Source organism: Pteropus vampyrus, unplaced genomic scaffold (genome assembly GCF_000151845.1).
Source record: "Pteropus vampyrus isolate Shadow unplaced genomic scaffold, Pvam_2.0 Scaffold202, whole genome shotgun sequence".
Lineage (NCBI taxonomy): Eukaryota > Metazoa > Chordata > Mammalia > Chiroptera > Pteropodidae > Pteropus > Pteropus vampyrus.
Genome location: NW_011888983.1, coordinates 1948912 through 1973829, shown reverse-complemented (window position 1 = coordinate 1973829; position 24918 = coordinate 1948912). Strand labels below are relative to the sequence as shown.

At 49.2% G+C, this 24918-nt stretch overlaps 1 protein-coding gene across 1 annotated transcript in view; it reads right to left on the bottom strand.

Moving 5' to 3' along the window:
- The window catches only part of ADAMTS14 (ADAM metallopeptidase with thrombospondin type 1 motif 14), an 82608-nt gene that overhangs the window by 50284 nt on the left and 7406 nt on the right, over positions 1-24918 (bottom strand). The window contains exons 3-4 of the mRNA XM_011372187.2: positions 6937-7090; positions 639-829 (exon numbers count right to left, since the gene is read on the bottom strand). Coding sequence (XP_011370489.1) covers positions 639-829; positions 6937-7090 — 345 coding nt within the window. The remainder of the gene's footprint in view (positions 1-638; positions 830-6936; positions 7091-24918) is intronic.

Genomic DNA, 24918 nt, shown 5'->3' with positions numbered 1-24918 from the left:
GGATTTAAATTTTCCAATAAAAGTTTTTTTAAAAAACACAAACAATGGCATTTCTGACTTTTCTTGAAATGCAGGCCTTTCTGTGACAAAAGAGCCCTATATCTCTGCACAAGAGCCACCAGCAGCAGCTGACTGGCCACCTCCCACTTTGGACAGCACAGTTCTCTGCTTCACCAGTTCCAAATTTGCCAATGATCCTGTTTTCCCTGACTATCAGGTCTCTATGAACACCCAAGGCTCACCCTGGAGGCCTGGGATCCCCCAGCTGATTGATAGCACCGGCCCTGCTCCCAGCCTGAGATCGTGCATTTTCTCTAGATGAGGAGTCTCAGTCAAGTCCTGGTCATGCTGGACCTAGGTTCTAAATGTATCCAAGTCCAGAACCCACTGTCCGAGGGCACCTGAGGGCACCCCAGCACAGGCATGGACAGCTGCAGTGAGGCTACAGCCCAGGACGGATGTCAGACCAGCTTCGGCCTGTTTCACCACAGAACCTACTATCTAGTTGGACTCTAGAGCAAATAGAGATTCCCTTGAGTCAACCCTGAAAATGCCAGGCCTCAGAGAAACCGTGCACGCAGACCAGTCCCGGTGGGTCCCAACCCAGCCCCCTAATCCCAAGACTAGGAGACACTCACAATGTTCATGAGGGTGAGGACGTAGTTCTGCACGTGCTCCTTGCCGTGGAAGCGTACCACCGAGTCGTCCACCGCCAGCAGCACCTCGATGCTGTAGCTGCCTGGCTTGGCATGTCGCCGCTTCCGCTCCACTTCGCCCAGCTGGTCCCCCACCAGGCCCAGTAGGTTGGGAAGGTCGCCCAAACCAAAGGCTGGAAACAGGATGGGAAGAGATTGAGGTCAAATCCACATAAGGGGCTGTCACTGTGACACTGCCAGTCAACTCATCCCTGCCCCCCATCACATGTGCCCCTTTTTCCGCCTCTGTAAGGCAAGGTAGCATAAGAATGTGTTCTTTTGCAGGTAATTCACGAGTGTGAAGCGTTTTCCTGGCTCAGGGACATGGCTGAGTCTTTGAGAAAATGAGTAGCAGAGGAGTGAGAACTGGTCTGGGTCCCAGTCTCCACTCGGTCCTGTCTCACGGTGCCTCCTAGCCTCAGCCCCTTTCACTCCTCCAGGCTTCCATCTCCTCTCCTGTGACATGGAGATGAATAATCCTTGCTGTCTTGCCCTATAAGCTTGCTATAAAAATCAAAAGTGGCAGTAGGTAGAAACATCTTGATAAAGGAAAAAACTGTGAACATTATTGTGGCCTATGCAGGACATTTAGGCAGGAGTATGCCCTATGACTTTCAAATCCCTCTCAATCACTGACATCGACCCAAAATTTCACCATCACAGTGGCCTTTTGGCTACAAGCAAAATATTTATCTTATTAGGATTTATTAACTTACATTATGTAATATAGGAGTTGTCAAACTTTTTCTGTAAACTAGACAATAAATATTTTAGGGTTTGTGGGTTATATGGTCCCTGTCTCAGCTACTCAGTTTGGATGTGGAAGCATAAAAGTAGCAATAGACAATGCATAAACAAACAAGTGTATCTGTGTTCCAACAACATTTTATTGACAAAAACAAGTGGTGGGCCATATTTGGCCCCTATACCTTCGTTTGCAACGACTTCTAATTTAACCTAATCTAACCTAACTTGATCCAATCCTTACAACAATTCTATCAGGTTATTGTCCCCATTATACAGGTAAATAAACTGAGGTTCGAAGTAGTTTGTCTAGGTCTGTCTGAATCAAAAGACCATGCATTGAAACATCACCATCTACATCGCTACTTAGAAAGGTAACTGAAAGTGCAATGATCAGTCATTCACACCTTAGCCTGAATAAAGACTGGAGCAACATTTGTTGGGGCGGTGGAGGGGTTGGTGCGTGAAGACACTAAAGGAAGAGCTAAGAAAGCAGGACAGGAGCCTGGGATTTCTCAGGAAGATTTCAAAGTCTTAACACTAAATGACTTTCTTGCCATCCTACCCTAAAGTTCTGATACTTGTACCATTGATTCCTATGAACATTAATTTATCCACAGTTATTTGAGAATTCCCTAGAGAATAAGCTAGGAGCTGAAACTGAAAAGATGCCACCACTACAATCCAAGCATGTCTCCAAGGATGTGGCTGCAGGAGGGGTCCCACACTTATGAGATGATTGGGCGGTAGGTGGGTGAGTAAGGAAGGGCCCTGCCCTCAAGCCTACCACCCAGTGCAGGTGACAGATAAGATATCAGGCTGTAACAATACAGTGATGTCAAGGGCTGAGTAGGACTGACTAGGAAAGGCTTCTGCACTGAGACCCAAACCAGGAGCGGGGAGTTGGGAGAGGCTCCCGGAGGAGAGGATATGTAAACTGGGCTAGACAGGGAGCAGGAGACAACCTGCTGGAACAGGAGGAACAGAGAGTCCTGAGCAGAGGGCAGTGCACCTGCAAAACCGATTGTAAGCAAGTATGTGGAGGCACCGTCCACAGTGTGGGTGAGCCTCAGGGACGAATCAACAGGTACCTTTGCAAAGATCCAAGTTCTGTCTCTAAGTTTCTATTGACGTGGTACTTTAGAAACTAAAGTCTGAGGACAGAGCAACAGGGAACCATGGGACTCAGTGCTACTGTCTTTTTATTTTCTCTTTGGTTAGTGTTGCTATGGTGCAAAGGAAAGAAAGAACTAGATGTAAGCACTAGGGTTGAAAAGATGTGTGGCCACTGGCCTACAGTAAAAACCAGAAATGGGGGCTGGCCCTCTGGTCCACCACAGCCAGTGTGTCTCTCTCAGAAAGTCACACTGCACAGGAGCTCCTGGCAGCCCTGGCTCCTGAGCCCAACAGTGACAGCCCACAGGCAGGTTCTTGGAAAAGAGGACCCTCAGGAGGGGAGAAGAAGGAGCAAGACTCTCTCCGTGGAATGAGGAGAACAAATAACAGTCACTCCCAACTCGTGAGCAGTACCCAGAGGTTTACATACTGCAAGTGAAATGTGGCACTTGACCCCTCACAGCTCTCCTTGCCAGGTCTGCCAAAGGAGGTTCAGAAAGCTTACCTGACCTATCCCAGGTCACACAACAAGTTAATGAGAAAGCCCAAAATGCACACCCAAATCTTCTATGGTCTCATTATCACACCCTATCAAGGCCCACACTGATTTCTCTCTCAGCAAAAATGGCAAGGGGAATTGGAGAGGGCCTGCTGACATCAGCCATAGACCCTGGAGATATTCCAAGCAACACCCTCTTCCATGTGTCTCACATCCTTCAGGCCAGAAATAGGTAACCCTCAAAGCAGGGAGGGACGGGGGCAGCAGGATCCTGGGAAGCTCTCAACAAGCCCACCCAAGAAGCCCCAAGAGAATATAAAAGGATGCAGCTGCTTTGAAAAACAGTTTGGCAGTTTCTCCAAAAAGTTAAACATCAAATTACCATAGGACCCAGAAATTCCACTCTTAGGTATGTACCCCAAAAAACTGAAAACACATGTTCCCACTAAAACTTATACACGAATATTCATAGCAGCATGATCGTAATAGCAAAAAATGGAAACAACCCAAATGTCCATCGACAGATGACTAGATGAACAAAATGTGCCATGTCCATATAATGGAATATTAACCTGCCATAAAAAGGAGTCAAGTACTGATACATGCTACAACATGGATGAAACTTAGATGCTAAGTGAAAGAAGCCAGTCACAGAAGGTTACATATATGATTATATTTCTAAGTGATGTCCAGAATGGGCAAATCTATAGAGACAGAAGGTAGATCGGTGATTGCCACGGAGTTGGGGAGGGGGAAAATGGGAGGACTGCTTATGAATGGGCACAGAGTTTTTTATGGAATGATAAAAATGTTCTGGAATTAGATAGCGATGCTGGTTCTACAACATTGTGAATATAGTGAGAAACCACTGAAGTGTATACTTTAAAGTGGTTAAAATGGTGGGTTTTATCTCAATTAAAAAAAAAAAAAAGCAGCAGCCCTAAGCCCCAGCCTGGCTGGCTGCCTTGATGGGGTGAGCTGCCCCAGTGTCTGGCAGCCCTGGCCTCCCGCCAAAGAGCCGGGAACTCTGGCCACAGGCACACATGGCCCATTGGACTCCAGTTCCCTCCTCGGGAGGGATTTGGAGGATGGAAAGGGGTTGACAGAGAACAGGACTGTGGGTTAAGGAAGGAAAGGAAAGCATTAGAAGTATGGGAACATCCAGGAACAGCCTCCAAGGCCAAGGCAGGGCCCACAGGGAAGTACAGAGAGGCCAGGGTAAGGGCCAGCTCACACCTTGAGGTCCAGCCAAAGGAATTCCTACTCCCAGACTCAGAGTGGTTTAGATTTCTCACTAGAGCCCTCAAGGAAAGAATCACTTAATTCTTCTTTGGGGCCCATCAAGGGTGAGTATAAATGTGGGGTATATGTGAGTAGGCAAGTATCAGTGTATGAGGTATGTGACTGTGGGTATGTGAGCGGATAAAGTGTGTTGAACTTGAGTATGTGAATGTGTGAGGTGTGTGACTGTGCGAATTTGTGAGGTGTGAATGGGTGTTGGTATGTGTGAGTGTGAGCTGTGTGACTGTGAATTTGTGAGTTGTATGACTATGTGAGTGTGTGAGGTGTGTGACTATGCATATGGGTGTATGAATGGGTATTAGTATGTGTAAATGAGTGTGAGTGTGTGTTAATTTGTGAGTCGTGTGACTGTGTAAGTGTGAGCATATAAGATATGTGACTGTGTAAGTGTGTGGGTGAGTATGTGGATGTGTTTTATGTGAGTGAGCCAATGTGTGTAGGTGAGTGTGTGACTGCGGGTTGTAGGTGAGTGAATATATATAGGTGAATGTGATTGTGTATGGGTGCATGTATGTTCTCTTCAGAAAGCAGTAGCCAAGGCCATACCTTGAGAGCCACGGGGAAGAGTCCCCACTGCCCCCCAAGTTTACTGGTGCACATCAGCCATCTCTACAGTGGAGCCCAGGTGGCAGGAGTCCCCTCAACAGGCCACAGCTCAGCCATAACATCAGTCCGATGGATTTTCTGATGCTTCCTTTCCTTTCTCCAAGAAAGCTGGATATATCCCATGGGAGAGCAGAGCTCATGTGAGTGACATAAACATCATTAAGACTTGGTATCTGTCCTCCAGGACACCCTGGCCTGTTTGGGAGGAAAGGACAGTCCCAGGAGAAATCCATGGGGCTATGGGATCCAGGAGAAGGGGATGTCTGAGCTGGGCTGACTACCAGGCAGGATGGAGATGGACGGAGATGGGGAAGGTGCTCAAGCTGGGGGACATTCCTCAAAAGCCTGTTTACTGTGGCTAAGCAGGTGCTGACTGGCTGGCCCGGGCATCACTCAGGCATCACTCTGTCTGCCAAAAAGTGGACCCAAAGGTGTGAGGTAAAACGTTTCGTCTTCTTCAAGGATGTTAAACGGTGGCAGGCACGACCAGAAACGCTTCTCCACACACTGGGCTCAGACTCACTGCTAGTCTTAAAATAACAGAGTAAGAGTCCAGAAAGTCTTCCATTGCCCCTCGTCTTTCTAAGGAGGACCCAGATGGGCCCAGGGCATGGCATCGCCCATAGGCCCGCAGGAGTTCCAGCGGCAGCCTGATGAGGCAAGCCACATCCCCATTACTGGGCCTGAACTCCAACTCCACCAGCTTAGCAGTCTCAGCTTTCCACACAACTTTGGCTGGTTCCGGGCTCAGACCCTTGTGCAGGACTTCCCCAGGGTCTCTCCCCAAAAGGGGATTTATGGCCTTTTGATTCGGAACCAGCTCAAATAAAACAGAGCCCTATGAGCCTTGTTGTTCTTCTCTGCTACATTGGAAGGAACGGTGCCAGTCACCACCCTGCCCCTGCAATCCACCCCAGCCCTCGAGGCTTTGCCCAGCTACTCACCCCCACCTCCCCGCACCCCAGGCCTGCAGAGCCCTCCACTTCTCAGCTAGTCCTGGTGCTGCAGCTTCTCTTCTGAGCTTCAGAGGAGGCACTGTATGTGGGGACAACTGGTTTTCAGGCATTCCTTCACGCTATGCTCAACCCCGCCAGGGCCCTGGGTGGAGGATGTGGTCATTCATGGCCTGATTCCACCCAGGGCCTTCTCATGTCCTCTTGGCTAAAGCCTTCATGACGAGACTAACTTGGACTACAAACCGGCACGTGTCGCATCTACCGCTTCATTTGCTCAACCACAGGTCCTGAGTAATGCTGGTATGCAGGTTCCTGTGTTGGTCACCAGGGTACAGGGACACCCCTGTTCTCAAGGGCTTTCACCCTAACATGTCAGTGGCCACCCTAATAACAATAATGGAATAGGAGCAACTTGCCAAGCTCCAAGCTGGGATTTTTATATACACTCTCGCTGAATCACACAACCTTAGAGGTGAACAACGATCAGCTCCACTTTATGGATTATAAAATGCAGCTCAGAAACATTAAGTAACTTGCTTAGGGTCACACAGTAGACAACCTGGAGACAGGTTTTAAAAGTAGTCTAGTGGACACCAAGCGGACCCTGATGCCCTGACACCAGGCAGTCCTGTGAGTGCCCTAAGAATGTCCTTCTTGTGGCACCCAGGGGTTGAGTTGATTTTTAGGGGGAAGAGCTAACAGCAGCCATTCCACCTGCTACTTTGGCAGAGAAATAGCCCTGCAAAGCAACAATGAACCCCTCAGAGACCTCTGAAGTCCCAAGGACCATAGTTTAGGGGGCTCAAGTAGCTCCTCTGGCCCCCAACTATGGCCGGCTTCAGTAGTCCCTAAAATCCAATGGGGTTTCTCTGCAGGTACAGTAGGTCTACATGACCTAGTCCCATTTTACAGAGGAAAAGAGTGAGGCCAGACATTGAAAGGTTAAGGCCAGAAGTCACCCCAAAACACCCCAGAGATATGAATGGAAGCAGAGCTCGGGGCCCTGCCCACGGCCTACCTTCATTGTGAAGGTCCCCAGCAGGCTCCGTCCACTCCTGCTGGACTTCCCGGCGGTACACCACGTGTGTCCTCCCGCTGGCCTCCTTCTCCTGCTGCCCCCACTCCAAGGGCTCAATGAAGTAGTCAGTGCTGTCTGTACGAATGAGGCCCGCCTGAACCAGGCACGCAGTGAGCAGGAGGGAGAGGGGAGAGAGAAGAAGCATGAACACATGGCACAGTACAGGTGAGCAGTTGTGAATGCACACGTGCGTGACCACACGTATGCGGGCTCTTCTTCCAGGGCCTTGGGGAGCTCTGGGATCCAGAGGCAACTGGGAAGGGGTGAAAAGAGGCTGTGCAAGACAGCCATGGCCACCTCAAGCAAAGCAGATTCACTTTTACTGTATTGTGCACTCATGGGGTTCCATGTAACATTTCACGTAAACAGAGGGTTCCAGCGCTTAAAGTGGGGGGATGCGGAAAAGCCCTCGCCATGAGGGCTATGCACACTCACCAGGGCACCACATTCCACCCCAAAGCACAACCACTATCATGCAGGTATGCCTTTACCTACAAGCAGACAAGAGAGGAAAATCCTATTAGTAAAACTTAATTATCCCAAAAGTGGGAGCTGGTCCTCCACTCCAGTACAAAGTGCTATTATTTCAGATTTAAAGCATGTGGTGTATGCAAGCCAGGGAGAGCAGCTGTTTGCTGACGCTAAACAAGCCAGGACAGTGCCCCAGGAGTGCACGCTCTGTTTTCAATCTAATTTTCTGCCCGCATCAAAATATTCCCTTTTAAAAAATCAAGTGTTGGCCTTGGAAATAAAAACATATAAACTTGGCCAAGCCCAGCCAATATGTTATTAGGTCACAATGAAGGCAGTAATCCCAGAGGCAATGAAATCTATAGCTAGATGTGTGTGAATGTATATGTAGCTGCATAGTACCCCCTTCCCCCACCCCCCAGATGCACATGTCAGGTCTATAAAGTAGTAAGGCCAACCCACCTACCACAGTGCCTGGAAAATAGTAGGCAATCCTTAACAAATATAATTTGTTGAATTCCTTCACTCCTTCAACAAATATCTATTGAATGCCTACTGCATACCAGCACTGCTCCAGACACTGGCAATACAGCTGTGAACACAAAGCAGTGAATGAAGGAATCATTTTTATAAATCTGTTGGAAACTTCCCCATCTGAAATAGCAGCCACTTCTTTTTAAAGCAGCCACTTTATGAAACTAAACCCCCCCGATTTTGCAGCTTCAGCCTGTTTTGAGATCACTTCCTAGGGAACCCCCTCCAAGACCTACTACTGAGCACTCATCACTAAGTCTTTCAGCAGCAGCCAATCTTTTTCATGTCCCTTCCAGCTAGATCTGTTGATCAAACTGCAAACACCATTTTGGATCAAAACCAAGATGGCTGCCCTCTGTGCCTCATAAACAGACCCAATCAGGAGGCCAAAAACATTCTAGCAGAAAAATAGCAGCATTATACTGGAATAAGTTTGGGGCTTCCCAAGGTAACCATTTTATGAGACAATACTCAATTATATGCAGAAGTTCAAGTCTGCTTATTAAAATGTCAACTTCAAACCTTACATTGTGCACATCTCCTTTCATTCGAAGCACTTTTACTCTTCTACTTTTGCGCTTGCAATGTGCCCAGAGACATACAGATAAATAAGGCCCAGCCTTTGGCTATGAGTTGCTCATCGTCTGGAGGGAGGGGCCCACAGAGGAGCAGACGGTGGCCACATGTGCTCGGTACTATCTATGGTAGGTATACCTGAAGGACAGGTATCCATCAGGCTCTCAGTTACAACAGTCAAACATTCAACTTGAACCCTCTTGGGCCCAAGGGAAGTATACTGGCCCATGACAAACTATGGCAGGGGCAGGCACTGGAAGTAAGAAACCATTAGGTGGCAGAAAAAACCTACCTGAGCCAAAAGGGTTATGCCAAGTAGAGGACTGGGGAGGCATTCGCGCTCATGGGCAGAGGCTGAGCTTGGACCTGGACAAGTGATGGCCATATTGAAGGGCCTCTGCCATTGCAGCCCAGCAGAGGCCCCAAAGGAAGGCTGTCTTCCAAGGAACACAAGGGCCGTGGGTCAAGAGGGCCCAGGGCGATCCCCCTAAAGCTACTGCAGCTCTGCTGCCACAGGGGCTTATGAAGCAATTCTCAGTCAAGTCCCATGGCCATCCCATCCGTTTTTCCATACCCCTCTCTGATACCTAGGCGGACTGTTCCTGCCTCATTCAAAGCCAAGAGAAGCAAGAGACCCTCACAACACAAGTCAGAAGGCCTGTGCTTCATCTAGGCAAAGGCACACAAACCCTGGCTCACCGAAGGCTGTAGCCTTTGCTGTCTCTGCCCATCATACCTCTGGAAGCAACCTCGCAGAAGAATTCTCCAGGCCAGGGACAGAAGACCCCACTCAGACACACCTGCACACGTGAGCATCTCACATGGCCTTCCCCATAATGAGATTAGTTAACCACCTGCACAAGGAGGATTCTTCAAAATCTGGCACTCCCTGACTCATTGCCCAGTGATCTGACGTGGACACCAGATCTCAGTACCTCATATGAGGGATGCAGGCTCCGGAATAATCTGCACTGCACGGGGCTAGGCTGGAAGGCAGTACCTTGCAATCCACCCTCCACGCCCCCACCCACGATCATGGATCACACAGGCTTTGCAAGATCACCATGCCTGTCCCAGTCTGAGGCTTCAATATCTCGACGACAACCCCAGTTAGGGGACTTCTAACTTTTGCTTAAATGCCTCTAGTGACAGAGTGCTCATTCTCTCAAGATAAAACCTATTTGAGTAAGGACATTTATAATGTTTTATGGAGCTGAAACATACTTCCCTACATTCCACCCTTTATAAACAGTCTTATTGTCACTGATATTAATAACAATACCTGCCATTTATATTTATATATGTTATTCTATCTTTAGAAGAACCCTATGAAGTAATCACAGATATTAGACCCATTTCATGGATGAGGAAACAGAGGCTCAGAATGGTTAAGTAAGTTGCCCAAAGTCACCCAGCAAATAAGTGACAGCACCAGAACAAGAACCCATATGACTCTTAACCACTAGTCTATATTACCTCAGGCCATTCTTGGGCCCTGCTTCTGCCCTTGGAGGCCTCTGGTCTGGTCTGATCTTGCAGAGCAAGCAGGATGGTCCCTTCCTACCTCTGGGCAAAGCGTACTCATGGAAGCCAGTCTACCTCCCACCATGGCGTGAGAATGAGGAGAGCCCTCCCACTCCCCAGGTGACCATCCCCCAGCCTGAAAGGATTCTCACCCTACACACCATCCTCCTCACACCCCCAGCACTGCTTCACCAGAAGCAGAAGTCCCAGGATTCCTGAGTCTGGTCCAGCGCCTACGCCCACAGGCCTCTCTCCAGAGAAGAGTTCAAGAATCCTATTTCTCCACCCCAGTCGACTGATTAGTGCAAAGACACAAGCCCCAGAAAATAAGTTTTGAGCCTCTTTGTGACGGCAGGTCCCACCAGCCCCGACTCTGGAATCAAAGGCAGAACTTCCCCCGCAATTTCCCTTGTCCGTTTTTGTACGTCATGTCTGGCCTTGACAGGCAGTGCTTGTCCAGGCCTAGGAGACCCCTCGCTCTCTGAAACCCATCTTCTGGAGAGGAAATGGGAAGGCAGGCTCGGCCATCAGATCAGGCAGCAGGCTGGGCCACTTCCACCCAAGCGGCCCTCAGTTTCCCCACCTGCACCATGAAAGGTTTGGTCCACGATCCCCTCCAGCTCTGCCCTGACCAGGAAACCAGGCCCCACATGGGGCATACAGACTGGCAACGGGAAATTTCTGGCTCTGCCTCCTCTCCGAATTTCTCCTGTCTCTCAATTTATGAGATGTTTATGTTTCTGAAAAGTGGTGGCTAATTTTAAAGCTCTACAATTAAATCCGATTTCTATATAATCATGAAAGGAGAGAAAATAAGTTCTGGTAGGCTGGAAAAGAAATGTCAGCCCTATCTGCTTTCACCCGTATTCCTTTGGAAACAATAAATAAGTAGAAAATATATGCTAGAAAACTTCTTCATGCAATAAAAACAAAAACAAAAATAGCTGATCACATCCAATCGAGCTGCATATTATACAAGTCCTCAGGCATTTCTCAAAATGGGAGCTCTCCAAAGCGCAGGCCTGGCCCCCTAAGCCAAGCTGTAGACCCTTTAATAAAACTGCTTCTGAGGGGCCTTTTCTGGGAGGCGAGTGGCTGACTTTTCCAATATGGCTGCAACATTGTTTTAAAGGTTGCAAAGGCACGGGCCTCCGGGCCACGCTAATTGAGGTTTTCCAGTCCTGCTTCCCCTCTGGCAGGGGAAGTCCCCACATCTAGGGTGCAGTTCCAAGGCAAATGAAGGAAACAGTCACATTGTACCATGGTGACTTGGTGACATGGTGACAGGGAGGTAGGTGCTGGCTTAGAAATCACTTTGTGCCCTGCCATGGGTCATAATTGAGCAAGTTCAGTTAGTCACTGGTAGGATCATCAGGGTAAGGTCCCAAATATTTTAAAAGATAACTGAAGCCATATTATTTTGGAATTAGTATGTATGTGTGTGTATATAAATGTTTATTCTAAAATCGCATGTACTTGCATGTAAATTGGGAGGCAAAGGTACAAAGAGCCAACAAAGCAACTTCCAGGGGAGCCTCAGGGAGAGATCCCAGAGACAGGAACATGTGCCCTTGAATAGCATGGAAGTCCAGGCTTGGACAAGGGCAGGGTCCCATCTGTGCTAAGTCAGGTGCAGAGACAGTGGGCAAGGACCCAGCCTGGGGTCCAGGCAAGAGCAAGTAGCTTGGCTCTGAGAGGACTACTGCAGGCTCTCTGGGAATGGGGGATCCTGAGCCCCCTTGCTGCATCCTCAGGTTTGCTAACCTTTTTCGAATGCCTAGAAGGAAGGAGCATTTCAATATGGTGACTCCAGTGGAGGCAGCTGAGGGATAGGCCAGGTCTCCCCTTCCTTCCCCTTCTAAGGCTGGGCTATGTGGGGCCTCCCAGAGGAGAAAGGGGCAGAGCAGCCGCCTCCAACCCAACTGCCCCACCACCTCCCAAGGAGAGCACATTCTCGGGCCTGAACCTGTTCTGGAAATTTCATCACAAGGCGTTACTGCCAGCTGTGCTGTCTCAGGTTCTAGGGTTCCAACAAATTCAGCTTGAAACTGTTGCACTGTAGGAAATGAAAGAAAACCCAGCAAGTGGAGGCTGGGATAATGCACACCACTGAGAGCGTGAATCAGAAATGGCTTGCACCAGTTTCACCCCAACCCGGCAACCTGCTTCTATCCCTAGCCACTGCCACCGTGCTCCCTCCCGAGACCCCTCCCTAGACCGAATCACCTGCTCTAACCTCGGAAACCCTGACTGCAGCCATCTGCTTGCCTTCCACCACCGTCCTGCTCACCTAACTCTAGTACTCTGGCTCCAGTTATTATTAAACTTTATAGAGACCACTTTATAACTGTCGATCCTCACCCCACTGAGTCCTCACTTCCCTTCTTACCACCTTGGACTTCTTGGTGTATAATAATTCTTGTGCAAACATACATAACTCTCCCCACTGTCCCCTCCAGCCTATTCTTCCAGAGAAGCCTCTGCCCTGGTTCAACCCAACCAGGCAACCACTCCATGTCCACACACTGAGGAGGAAAACACACATGTTGCCCACTGGTCTCACTTGAAATCAGCAGCCATAATTCTCACATAGCATGATGCTGGGGATTCTGTTGCACCTCCCAGTTATGTCTGTGTTCCACTTCTCCCAATGGCGTAGAGTTCCAACACTGCCCCCACCCTCACCCTCTCTTGTTTTCAAGGAGAAAACAGACATCATCAGGCAGGCTCTCCCCTAAACTCCCACCACCCTATAAACTCCCACTGCTATGCTCTTCCTCTCCTTCTGCACTTCCAGTGCTCAGAATCACCTCCTTCTCATCTCCTCAAGGACTTAGCTCAAGCAATTAGTACCCTTCTTTCCAACATCACCATGCTCCCTCTCCTGGATCGTTCTCACTGACACATAAGTACAGTCAGGGATCTCCCATCTGTGAAATTCCCTCCCTCTCCCCTAGCCGAGCCCCGCCCAGCCCAGCCCAGCTATTACTAGGTCTCTGCTCCACAGAAGAATGAGTTGTCCACACTCACTGCCTCTACCTCTAAGCCTCATACCTCCCCTCTCCCCACCCAACAGGGGCTTCTAGAGCCACCACTTCCCAGAAACTGCTCTCATCAGGGTCACCCGTGACCACATGTGGCCAGAGACAGCAATCATTTCTTTGTCCGGGTCTTGCTCAGCTCCCCTAGTCACACATGCTCTGCGAGGATTTCCCCCTGATCCCATGCTTTAAACACCTTCTATTTGCTGCTGACTCCCAAATTCCATCCCCAGCCCTTGCCCGCTCCCCTTCCCAGAATTCATGTAGGGTTGTCCATTAGCCTCTTTGATATAGACCCTGAGCCTCCACAGAGCATCTCAAACTTTAAAGCAGACCTACTCATCCCTTGCCATCCCCATCCCAGCAAATGGCACCATAATGTTCTTTTTTACTCAAGCCAAAAATCAAGGAGAGAGATAGGCCCAGGGTTCTGTTGAAGTCAGTTCAACTGGGTTGTTGTCTCTGATTCATGACAAGTGTGAGGGGCCCAACTAACACCTCCACACCCTGGAACCACTCCTGTCAGGACTTCAAGGTAGCCCAGATCCCTTCCTACCTAAGTATGTCCTTAGGTCTTCAGGAAGCATCTACTGCTGGCTAGGCTTGATGGGTGTGCGAAAAGACATGAGACCAGCCTCTATTCTCCTGATAAGGGACTTGTATCTAGAATATATAGAGAACTCTTACAACTCAATAAGAAGAAGATAAACAACCCAATATTAAAATGGGAAAAGGATCTGAGTAAATATTTCTCTAAGGAAAACATACAAATGGCCAACAAGCACATGACAAGATGTTTGAACTCATTCACCCAAACGCAAATCAAAACCACAATGAGCTATCCCTGCATACCAATTAAGATGGCTAGAATCAAAAAGTCAGACAATAACAAGTGTTGACAAGGATGTAGAGAAACTGAAACCCTTGTACATTGCTGGTGGGAATGTAAAGTGATGCAGACACTTTGGAAAACAGTCTGGCAGCTCCTCAAAATATCACACGGATTTACAATATGACCAAGCAATTCTACTCCTTGGTATATACTCAAGAGAAATGAACATGTGTGCACACAAAAACTTTTACACAAATGTTTACTATGGCACTACTTGCTAGAGCCAAAAAGTGGAAACAACCCAAATGTGCATCAGCTGATGAACAGATAAACAGAATGTGGTATATTATACCGTGAAATATTATTCTGCTGTGAAAAGGAATGAAGAACTGATATATGCCAATAATATGGATGAATCTTGAAAACATGCTAAATGAAAGAAGCCAGTCACCAAAAGCTACGTATTATGTGATTCCATTTATATGAAATGTCCAGAATAGGGAAATCTATAGAGACAAAGAGTAGATTAGTGGTTGCTGGGGCTGGGGTAATAGATTACGGGGCTTATAGCTAAAGGGTACAGGGTTTCTTTTTGAGATAGTGGAAATGTTCCAAAATTGAATGCGTTAATAATTACACAACTCTGTGCATATGATAAAAATTCATTAAATCATATATTTTAAATATGCGAATTGCATAGCATGTGAATTATATATCAATAAAGCTATGAAAAAAGATGACATACACACAGGGAGATGAGAGACATGCATGAAGATGACACATATGCATGGAAATAAGAGATGCACATGCACCAAGGTGATACACACATGAAGATGATACACACACATGCACGGAGACAACATACACACAGAGATCACACATGTGCAGGCAGACAACAGACACACACACAAGGAGCACAGGCGGCCCGCTACCACGAAAGCATGAGTCAGCATGGCTGGGATGAAAGCCTGCGGATGCTGAGACTCCATATAATTCAAACCTGATGGGGAAGCCACAAGCCACAGGAGCTCTGCTGGAGACTGGGCTGCCAGGGCCTGGGCCCAAGCCAAGGAAAGTCTGAAAGCTGATTCATCCCAAGCTGCAGCCTTGAGACAGGCAGGAGGACGAGCCCTTGGAGGATGGAGTTGAGAATTGTCAGGCTTGTCCTCAACTGGCACACCCTGCCATGTCCCACACGGGCAGCATCAGAACTCCCAGAACAGGCTAAAGACTCGCAAGAAACACGAGGAAGCAGGTCCCAGACCCTGGGAGGTGCTGGGTGAAAGGCTACGGAGGTCTTGCTGGGCCCAGCCCGTTTGCAGCAAGAATCCTTCTCAGTGGAGAAGCAATATAGTACATGCGATAGGTCAATGCAGAGACCCTAGAGCCAGAATCTGGGCTCTGCTACTCTCAGACCATGTCATCCTGGCAAGTTATTAACATTCCTGTGCTTCAGGATTACAACACATCTATCTTATGGGGTTGCTCTGAGAAATATCCATAAAACGCTTAGACTGGTCCGACCTGGAAGCAAGGACTATGCATGTGTTTGTGTCTGCTGCCATATGACCATCATTCAAAGAGTGCCTTCCGCTCTGGTGGCTCATGAAGGGAGCCTGTGGGTTTAGTGCTGGGAGCAGCATGCTAGAACCACAAAACAGTTTGTCTCTAACTCCTGGCTCCACTGTGACCGAGCTTTGACCTGCTTAGATCCCCTGCCTGTAACCAAGAAGAAATCCCTGAGAAAAAAAAAAAACAGTGATTAAGCATCCTGAAGGGGAAAAGTCTTTACCAAGAGAACTGGCTGGCGTGGGATAATTTAAAGGTGAGAAAGAACATGTGCCAACAAACATCCATAAACTGAAAAATGGATGAACAAAATGTGGTATATCATACAATGAAATATTATTTAGCCATAAAAAAGGATAAAATACTGATATATGCTATAACATGAATGAAGCTTGAAAATATTTTGCTAAATGAAAGAAGTCAGTCACCTGGCTGTCAGAGAGCTGTCTCTGGGAGGTGAAATCATAGGTAATTCCCTCTCTTTAAACTTTTAGGTCTTTTCTGACTTTTTTATAATTCCCCTGTCTGAAAAGGAAAGCCAGTCCCACACAGAATATCTGCCTGCTACAATGAGTAAGTCATAACTGGATAACAATTATTTTTAAATGAAGTTTTAAAAAGAAACAAACAACATGTAACTCTCTTCTGTCATCAAAGCTCCCTGCAAAATGGTGTAGAGGCTGCTTAGGCTCCACACCAGCCCGGGTCTTCCCAGCTGGTGATGCAGACTCTCTCCAAGCCTCAGTTTCCACATCTGAAGCCAAATAGCTGCTGGGAACATGGAATGAAACAATGAAGGGGATGCCGCTCCTGAGGCCCGGCCCACAGCAGTGTGGTGGCCTTTTCTTCCCTTCCTCCTTCAACCTGCCTCTCCCGGTCCCCCATGAAGTGACCCCAACTTTCCCATCGAACTCACAACAGACTTTTCCAGGACGCTATGGCAGTGGGTCTCACCTCTGGATGCCCATTAGGATCTCCTGGGAGATTTGCAGAACTTCTGACGCCTAGGCCACACCCCAGACCAATGAATCAAATCTCAGTGAGTGGGGCCCAAGAATTAGGATTTTCTCAAAGCGGCTTCGGTGATTCTGATGTGCAGCCAAGGCTGGGAACCAATGATCTAGACCCTGGAAGCTTCCAAACAATGCAACGGTCCTCAAAGGAAGTGACCATCCATGTTTCACAGAGAGGACGAGGAGCATGGAGGGTCGGACCACAATGAGTTCATCATAATGCAGGAAATGGGCGAGATAGATAGAGAGGGAATGAGAGGACAATGAGCGTGTGCCCTGGCCGAGGCGGGGGCAGTGTCTGGAGAGGCTGGCTACTGCGTACCTCTCCCATCGTGAGCATCCCCTACACACGCATGACCAAGGATCATCTGGACCACACATGATCTGTGGCTTATGTGCTGTCTTAGGACCTGACCACTCTCTCCTCTGAAAGTGCAACTCCAGTATGAGTGAAGAATAATTTGACGAAATTGCCCTGAGCAAGGTGGGGTCTGGGAGGTGGGGGAAGTTGGCAGTGACCTGCTGGGCGGCCAGTGGCAAGTCCATGATGCCATGGTCACTCCAGCTGGGATGACCCCAGGCCAGTACCTCTGTGATGATGCTGATGATGATGAAGATGAAGGCGGTGACTGAGTCTGTCTTCTGGCCCCTGGAGAACACAGTTGCTAAGGTCTTCAAGTTTGATAAGTGCTCTTAAAGGGAAGCTGCTCACTTCATATGAGCCCCTGCCCCCAGTGGCACAGGTGCTGGCCCAGGGGCAGGGCATCACACAGTGGGCATCAGAAACTCCCCCTCTGCCACAAGCCCCCGCCCTGGAGCCCAGCCACAGTCAGGGGCAGGCCTTGCCAAGCTGGCAGCCACCCCCAGTTTCCATTCCCCATGCCCAAGGCTCTGAGGCTTCCCCCTCTGTCACCACCACAGCCCACCAAGCTTGGGCTGGGAGCTCTGCCTGGCTCCCTGCTTGGCCTGGAGCCTCAGCAGTGGTGGCTGCTTTAGGACGAGGAGACAGGAAGCAGTCCTCTCATGCCAGAAGGTGGTGTGGCTGCCAGGCCCTGAGCTGAGAAGCAGCTGCCTGCATCAAAGCCCTGAAGTCTTAATCCTACCGCTCAGAAGCAAGCCAGCTGACAATGGGGAAGCTCTAGACAAAAGACCCAGCCAGTCCCTCCCACAGCTGAGGGCCAGCCCCCAGCAGGCCACTTGTCCCAGCCAGGCCTCCCCTCTGATCCATCAGCCTGGCCCAGAAGAATGCTGACTTGGTTTTAAACCATGCCTCCCCCAGAAGAGATCATGCTTGTAAAATGTCTCCCACTGAGTCTGACGCGTGGCAGGTTTGTAGTGAGCGATAAATGAGGGCTGTGTGGTGGCGGGGTGAAGGTTCCCTACAGAACTGGGTGAGCATGGGAGGATGGAAAGGAGAGAACCTGACGACCACCTGAATTCCTGTGTCAGGCCCAGCTCTAATGAGTGACTCCTGATGACACAGGCCCTCAGGCATCCCCGCCTCCCCTGCACAGCGGGGAGGAGCACACCAATCGCTAGAAAGCACCAACAAATGAGCCATGGAATGGACTGTCCTTAATCCTGCTTGGGGCCCAGCACCATTAGCACGTTTCCTGGACTTCTTAGAACTCAGATCCTTCACCAAAGCTTGTCTGTGCTAAGGCCCGTCAGTCACTAACAATGCCAACATCCCAGCCACTCGGGCCATTCACCAGGTCCCCAACTCACTTTACGTGTTTATATGCATCTCTGCAATTTTTCCCCTCCTAAAACTCCGTCTGCAATACTATTCAGCTACTCATTTATTCATCCATCAGATATTTACTGAGCAGACCCTGTTCTAGGTGCTGGGGACATAGCCAAAAATTCCTCCTCACCTGAAGCTAACATTCTGCCAAGGGATGAGACAGGCAGTCAATAAGCAAAAATATGGCATACCACATGAAAATAGTCATGGAGAAAAATTAAGCAGAAGAGAGAACTGAGAGTTGAAATTTTAAATAAGGGAGACAGGAAAGATGTCATTAAGAGGGTGACATCTGAGCAAAGGCCTGAGGGAGATGAGGGGCAGGCGCTGGCAGTATCTGAGGAGGGGTATCAGAAGAAGAGGCAAAGAAGGTCACAGGAGGACCAGGAGGAGAGATGATGACCAGGGCCTGCTCCCCAAGGAATATTGTGGGGGGACTTGGATTTAACAAGACTGTCTAGCTGCCATTGGTGAAGAGATGGCAGAAGGCCAGGATGGAAGCGGGGAGATCAGTTAGGAAGGCCAAGACCATCACCCCAGAGAAAGAGAGGGTGGCTTCAGACCACCCCAGCACTTACTGGTGTCAAGCTCTGTTTGCTTTCCTTTTTTAATTATTAGCAACAAAAATCCCCCCACCATAGCCACATGGGACCTGCTCTGTACCTGGAACCATGGGTGTTCATGTGGCCCCCAGATCTTGGCCTCTGCTGTGAGTTCTGCCAGGAATGCCCTTCCTGTCCTGCTCAAATGCCACCCCATCATCAGTCCCCCTTCCATGCCCCCAGTGGCTCTTGGCAGGTGATCTATCCCCATCCAGGTATGTTTGTCTGTCCCTCTTCTAGCTTTAGTAGGACAAGTATTGATCCACGCCATGTGACCAACTTCAGATCGAAACCACATTAAATAAGTATCCTAGGTGCCAAGCTCCCAAAACAAACTCTCTTGGGCATATGGCCCTTAATGAGAGATGTTTTCCCACGAAATACGGCCGTGGCGTAGGGGACAGCATGTTTTACCTAGAGCCTCCTCATCCAGAGGCTATGAATTATGAGGTGCCAAAGTATCAAGCACTCAACGCACCCAGGCCAGCAGCCTGCTGGGCTACAGAACACAAAGCCCCTTTGGGCTGGAGGAGCTAATTTGGAATGTGGGCTCCTGCCAGCCTCAAGGGGTGGAAATGAACCTCCGCTGTGGGCCAGGAGTGGCTTGAGAGTACGGGTGTTTTCTGGACAGATCAAAGGTAAAGATATTTGGTTGGCTTAAAAAGCAAAGGCTGACAAAGGCTTCAAGCAGCCCATTGAAAACAGGGATTTGCATTCAGACAACCGTGTCCTGAGAAACGTTCTCACCTTAGAGGTTTCTCCAAAAGGGGCCTGTTCAGCTGTGTTACAGAAAGCAGAAGAAAATGAGAATGCAGGGTTTTTAATGTTCCATGACAAGTAATGTGGACATAACTGCAGCCCAGTGCCCTGTAATATTTTGAAAATGGGTTAAACAGCGGCAGTGCTGACTTGGGGCTAAGAAACACTAGAGGTTCCATTTGAGCTTGAAATCCCACTAACTAGGCTGTTGACATTTGTTTTTTCTTAGTTGGCTTCCCAGTTTCAGGAAAACAATAACCCTCACAGTTACTCTCGTAAACACCTCCATCTGGGACCCAGGCCCAAGGACTCCCAGGACACTCCCCAGAGGACAACCACTGGACCGATCGCTTTAGTATTCACTCTCTGAAGCTGTGGCCAGACCACTGCATCACTGGCCACCACACAGTTTATGATCTTGAGTCACTATTCATTCACATTTACTTGGTCCTTTTCCACTGACTCAGGAGAGGCCATGTGGGATACTGAGGGGAGCACTGGATTGGGAGTCAGGCCCCCACCACCCTCCCTCCTCCGACAATCACCCACTGCATGACCCTGGGTGAGTCTCTTCCCTTCTCTGAGCCTCAGCTTCCTGGTCTGGAAACTGAAGAGGAGACCAAGGGGCTCTACAGCCTCTCCAGCCACAGCTGTACACACTCAGGCCAAAGGCAGAGGAAACTGCGGAAATGACACTGAGCTGGGATTCACCACTGGAGGTTATCATAACACAAGGATTATCTGTGCTGACAAGGAGTTCCTTGGAGCTGCCAGAGATGAGGCCGCCTGCAGGTGTTACTATTATTGTTGCTGTTGTTTCTAAGGCTTTTAAGGCAGGGCAAGATCCGCATGCTAAAAACAGAAAGCTAGGCCTGGCAGACAGTTTGGGAACTTCCCATTGCAGGATCTTGGGAAGGGAGAAGTTCCCTGGGTCCTCACCAAAGGCCTACCCTGGGCCTCTACGACATGGAGGCTGGGGGGCAGATGGAAGGCAAGTGCAGCTCCCACCACACCAGCCCCCCAGCCAGCCTGAAGTTGCCGGGGAAGAAAAATAAAATGTGTCCCCAGCCCAGCCCTCACTGGAATGGGAGGCCAGCTCTACTCAAGAGGGTGGGCAGTGAGGTGATATCTGGCTTTATTCAATATCACAAATGAGTTACTAATTCAAGGCAGACAGTGAGACACAGCTGTGGGGAGACTAGGGAGGTGAAACTCTGCAGAGTCAGGCCACCTCGAGGACTGGAAACCCAACCAGGACCCAGACCCTGGAAGTTCACTCAGAGGCCCAGACAGGGTGGGACCTTCTGGGAAGCAAGAACAGCACTAGACTAGGCCACCAGCGTTCTGGAAATGGACCTACTGTGGGCCCTGCCTCAGTTTCTGTACTTATGTCAAGAGATCAACAATAATAATAAAAGCTACCACTTCTTATTCTAGGCGCTATGGCAGCACTTTAAGTGCCTGATTTCTAATCAATAAAACTACAAGATAGGGATACTCACTTTACAGATTCAGAAACTACGGCTCAGAGAGGTCGAGTCCCTCGCCCAGAGGCAGAATGACGGCAAAGACGGCTGCAGCAACACCTCCTGTTGCTGTCCAAGTGCCTCTTCCCAGTTAGACTTTGCCACCGCTCCGTTCAACAGGTGGAGTCCATTTCCTCACTCTCGGAACAGCCAGTCTGGCGTTATGGGTCCCTCTCATTAACACAATGTACAGAAGTAACATTATTCAACTTCCTAGACGAGGCTTTAAGAGGTCCTGGAGTTCTTATCTTTGCCCTCTTGGAGTGCTTCCCCCAGACAGCATGAAAGAAGCCAGCTTTGCCTACTGGAGGGTGAGAGGCCACAGAGAGAGTTGCAGCTGCCCAGCCAGCAGGACGCATGAATGAGGCCAGCTTGGACCAGCCAGTCCAGCCCGCCCTCTGGCTACATGCAGCCCCGTGACAGCCCAGGAGCAACCAGCAGAGGAACCAACCGGCTAACCTACAGAAACGTGACAAAGACGACATTGTTATTTTAAGCTCCTCAGTTTAAGGCTGGTTTGTTACACAGCAGTAGGTAACTAATACAGTCGCTCAATCTCTGCACACCGCCTATCTCCCAGGAAAACCTGTGCTGCCCACCTCCCAGGACTTGACTAGGCTCAAGGGACCCCATCCTGACCAAGCACTGCCCCTGCCCACAGCCCCCAGGCCCTCATACCCCCCACAATCAGAAGTGGCCGCAGAGGATGCACTCTATGAAGAAAAAGAAAAGCTGCAGGCCATTTTCCATCTGAAGACCCACAGTCACCATGGTGGACTGGGTCATGAGATGTTCTCCTCTCTAAAGAGACAATTTCTTATTTTTATTATATAAACGAATTCTAAAAAGCAGACCCAGAGTTTCTCAGGTAACTAGGTTATCTGAATAGCAACATGATAAACTGGGTTGTACCCTTGGACAGGGTATGAGCCCTGGAGACCGAAACTCACTGGTAAAGGGAGTGCCAAGGGCAGGGAGAACAGGCTTCACCTTGCATGCCCACTCAGGCCCACAGGGTGTGGCTGCATGGAGCACAGGCTGGGAACGCACACTTGGGGGACAGCGTGCCACAGCTGACCTGCAATGCCTGCAGGGGCTGCAGGAGGACAAACGGCAGTGCATGGTCCACATTTCTCATTGCTGACCTAGGGGCAGATGTACAGTCAACCACAGAGAGAATGAGAGACATGTCGTCCCTTCTCACCTAAGTAGGGTGAGAAGATGCAAACGTGAGTTGTATACCACCTCGGAAAACTTTAGGCTCCCTGCTCATTCCTGCACCCAGTCAGCTCACCCAGCATCCATTGACAGCCTGCCCTGTGGCAGGCCCTGTGCTGGGGTCTTAGGGACACACAGGTGACTAAGCTCAGACCCTGCCCTTTAGGAACCCAGTGGGAATGTTCTGGGTGAGAATGAGAACTGGGGTGAGGAACAGGCTGCACTGAGAAAAACTTAGCCTGCCAGCTAAGTTTTAGCCTGACACCTCTGGGAGTGTCAAACAAACAGACAAGAGAAATGCTCTTGACTCTTCTCCTTTCCTGCCACTCATCCCCTCAGATCCAGCAGATTCGACCAATAAATCGACACGCCATTTAAAGGCAACAGCTGAAGCTGCTGTATATCGACTGAATACTGAGTTAAGCCCTCTAGACATGACAATTCTATGGAGTGACTATTATTTTAATCCCCACTTTACAAATGAGGGAAACTGAGGCACAGAGAGGTTTGGAAACTGCCCCAGGCCACACAGCATGTAAAAGACAAAGCTGGGATTTCAACCCAGGCGGTCTGGCTCCAGGAGTCACGTTCACATTCCCTGCAGACTGGCTCACCGGCAATCCATGCCTCTAGCGAACAACCCTCCTGTGCTGGGTTGTCTTTAAAAATAGAACACTTTGCTTAAAATCATTTTTCTGATTTCTCCTTAAAATACTCTAAAGATCTTACGAACCCAAATCGGCTCTCCCTTTATACAGAACATATCCTCTCTAATTTGCACATTCTCACCTCCCCCCGCTAGTGTCTGACCCTCTTCTCTAACTCCTTCCTCCTGGAAGTATCTGAAATCATGGCTGCCTGTGTGCCATGAGCCCAGCCCTGTGCTCAGCATTGAGGGAAATGCAAAATTTTAAGACACAGTCTCTGATTTCTAGCAATTGGATGGCCAGGATGGGGATGCATCAAGCGGAGAGAGGGGGAAGGCACCGTGGGAGGTGTGAACAGTATGAGCAAAGGCAGAGGGGCTGCAGAGTGAGGCGTGGACACGCCATCCTGGTTGTGCTGGGGGCGGGGGTCTACAGAGCAGAAGCCATCATCGAGGCTGGAGAGGCAGGTAGAACAAGGAGGTGAGGCCTATACATCCCTCCCAGAGTTCTTGGCACAGACTGCAGCAGCCCACAGTCCAAGATGTATGGGGATGGGCCAGCCTGGTGGTTGTGTAAGGGTACCACTTAAACTCCAGGCCCCACACTCCACATCCCCAGGGCATGGGTAGACAGTGGGGCAGAGGAGAGTTGGGACTTCCCAAGGAGGTGCCAGGACAGCCTGCTCACTCCCGGGCCAGTAAAGAGCAGCCCCCAGAGCGAGGGTAGGTGTTGACACAAGAAAACCAATGAGCCACAGGCAAATCTGCTACATCGGCACTGCACCGGCATGCAGCAAGAAAGACACTTCCCCAATACTAATGCGACTACTGCTTACAAACCTCCCACGACTCTCTATGGCCACAGGGGCAAGTCTGAGCTCCACAGTGAGGCAGAGATTTTCCAAACTATAGTTTCACCATCTTCCCTCTCCCATGGACAGCTGGTATGACTTGCCATTTCCTGTATCCTGTGAAGATGTAGGACTTCCTTCCCTGCAGAATGCCTATAATTCCAACCTCTTGGCTTTAAAACTCCTACTGATGCTTAAAAACTCAACCTACATGTCCCCTCCCCTGAGAAAGCCTTCCTTCTCAGGAAGCACCTCTCCTTCTCAGTACTCGCCTCCAGGCCACCCACTGAGTGCATTATACTTCCCTGAAGTTGAATGTGTGGTCTGTCTTATTTTGCACTGTCGACTGTGCGTGTTGGCCTTCTCTTGCTGGTGTGTTGACTGTGGGCTTCTGGAGTACAGGGAGAGAGAGCTGAGTTTCATCCCGGCATCCCCAGGACCTGCTCCTAGGTAGGGGTCTACGGATTGTTAACGGAAGTTTCCACTTAGCACCTGTCAGTATCCCCTCATCCTGGAAGGCATCTGGGGTATTACAGATCAGTCATAAAATTCACACTCCTGTGCACTGAGCAAGCACTATTTGGCCCATTCTGCAGAGAAAGGTGACACAGTAGAGAAGAAACAGGCCTTGGCCAACCTGGGAACCAGAGGTGGCCTCAGACTCATATCAAGAACGCTGATAATCTATGCACTGTTGCAATACAAGGGACTCTAACAATATATATAACATTTTTCACTATTAACAAGAACTAATGACTGTAGTAATCACTGTAAAAATATAAATATTACCATTAATATTTATATTTAACATTATCTTATTTAATCCTCTGAACAATCCTATAGATGGTTGCTCTTCTCCCCTCCTTACAGATGAGGAATCAAAGCACACAGAGATTTAGAAACTTATTCAAGGTCACACAGCTAGTATGTACCAGAGCAAAGAGACCCCACGATTTCCACCACCCTGGACTATCTCTTCATAATTACTACTAACAATGCTTGTCATGGGCCTT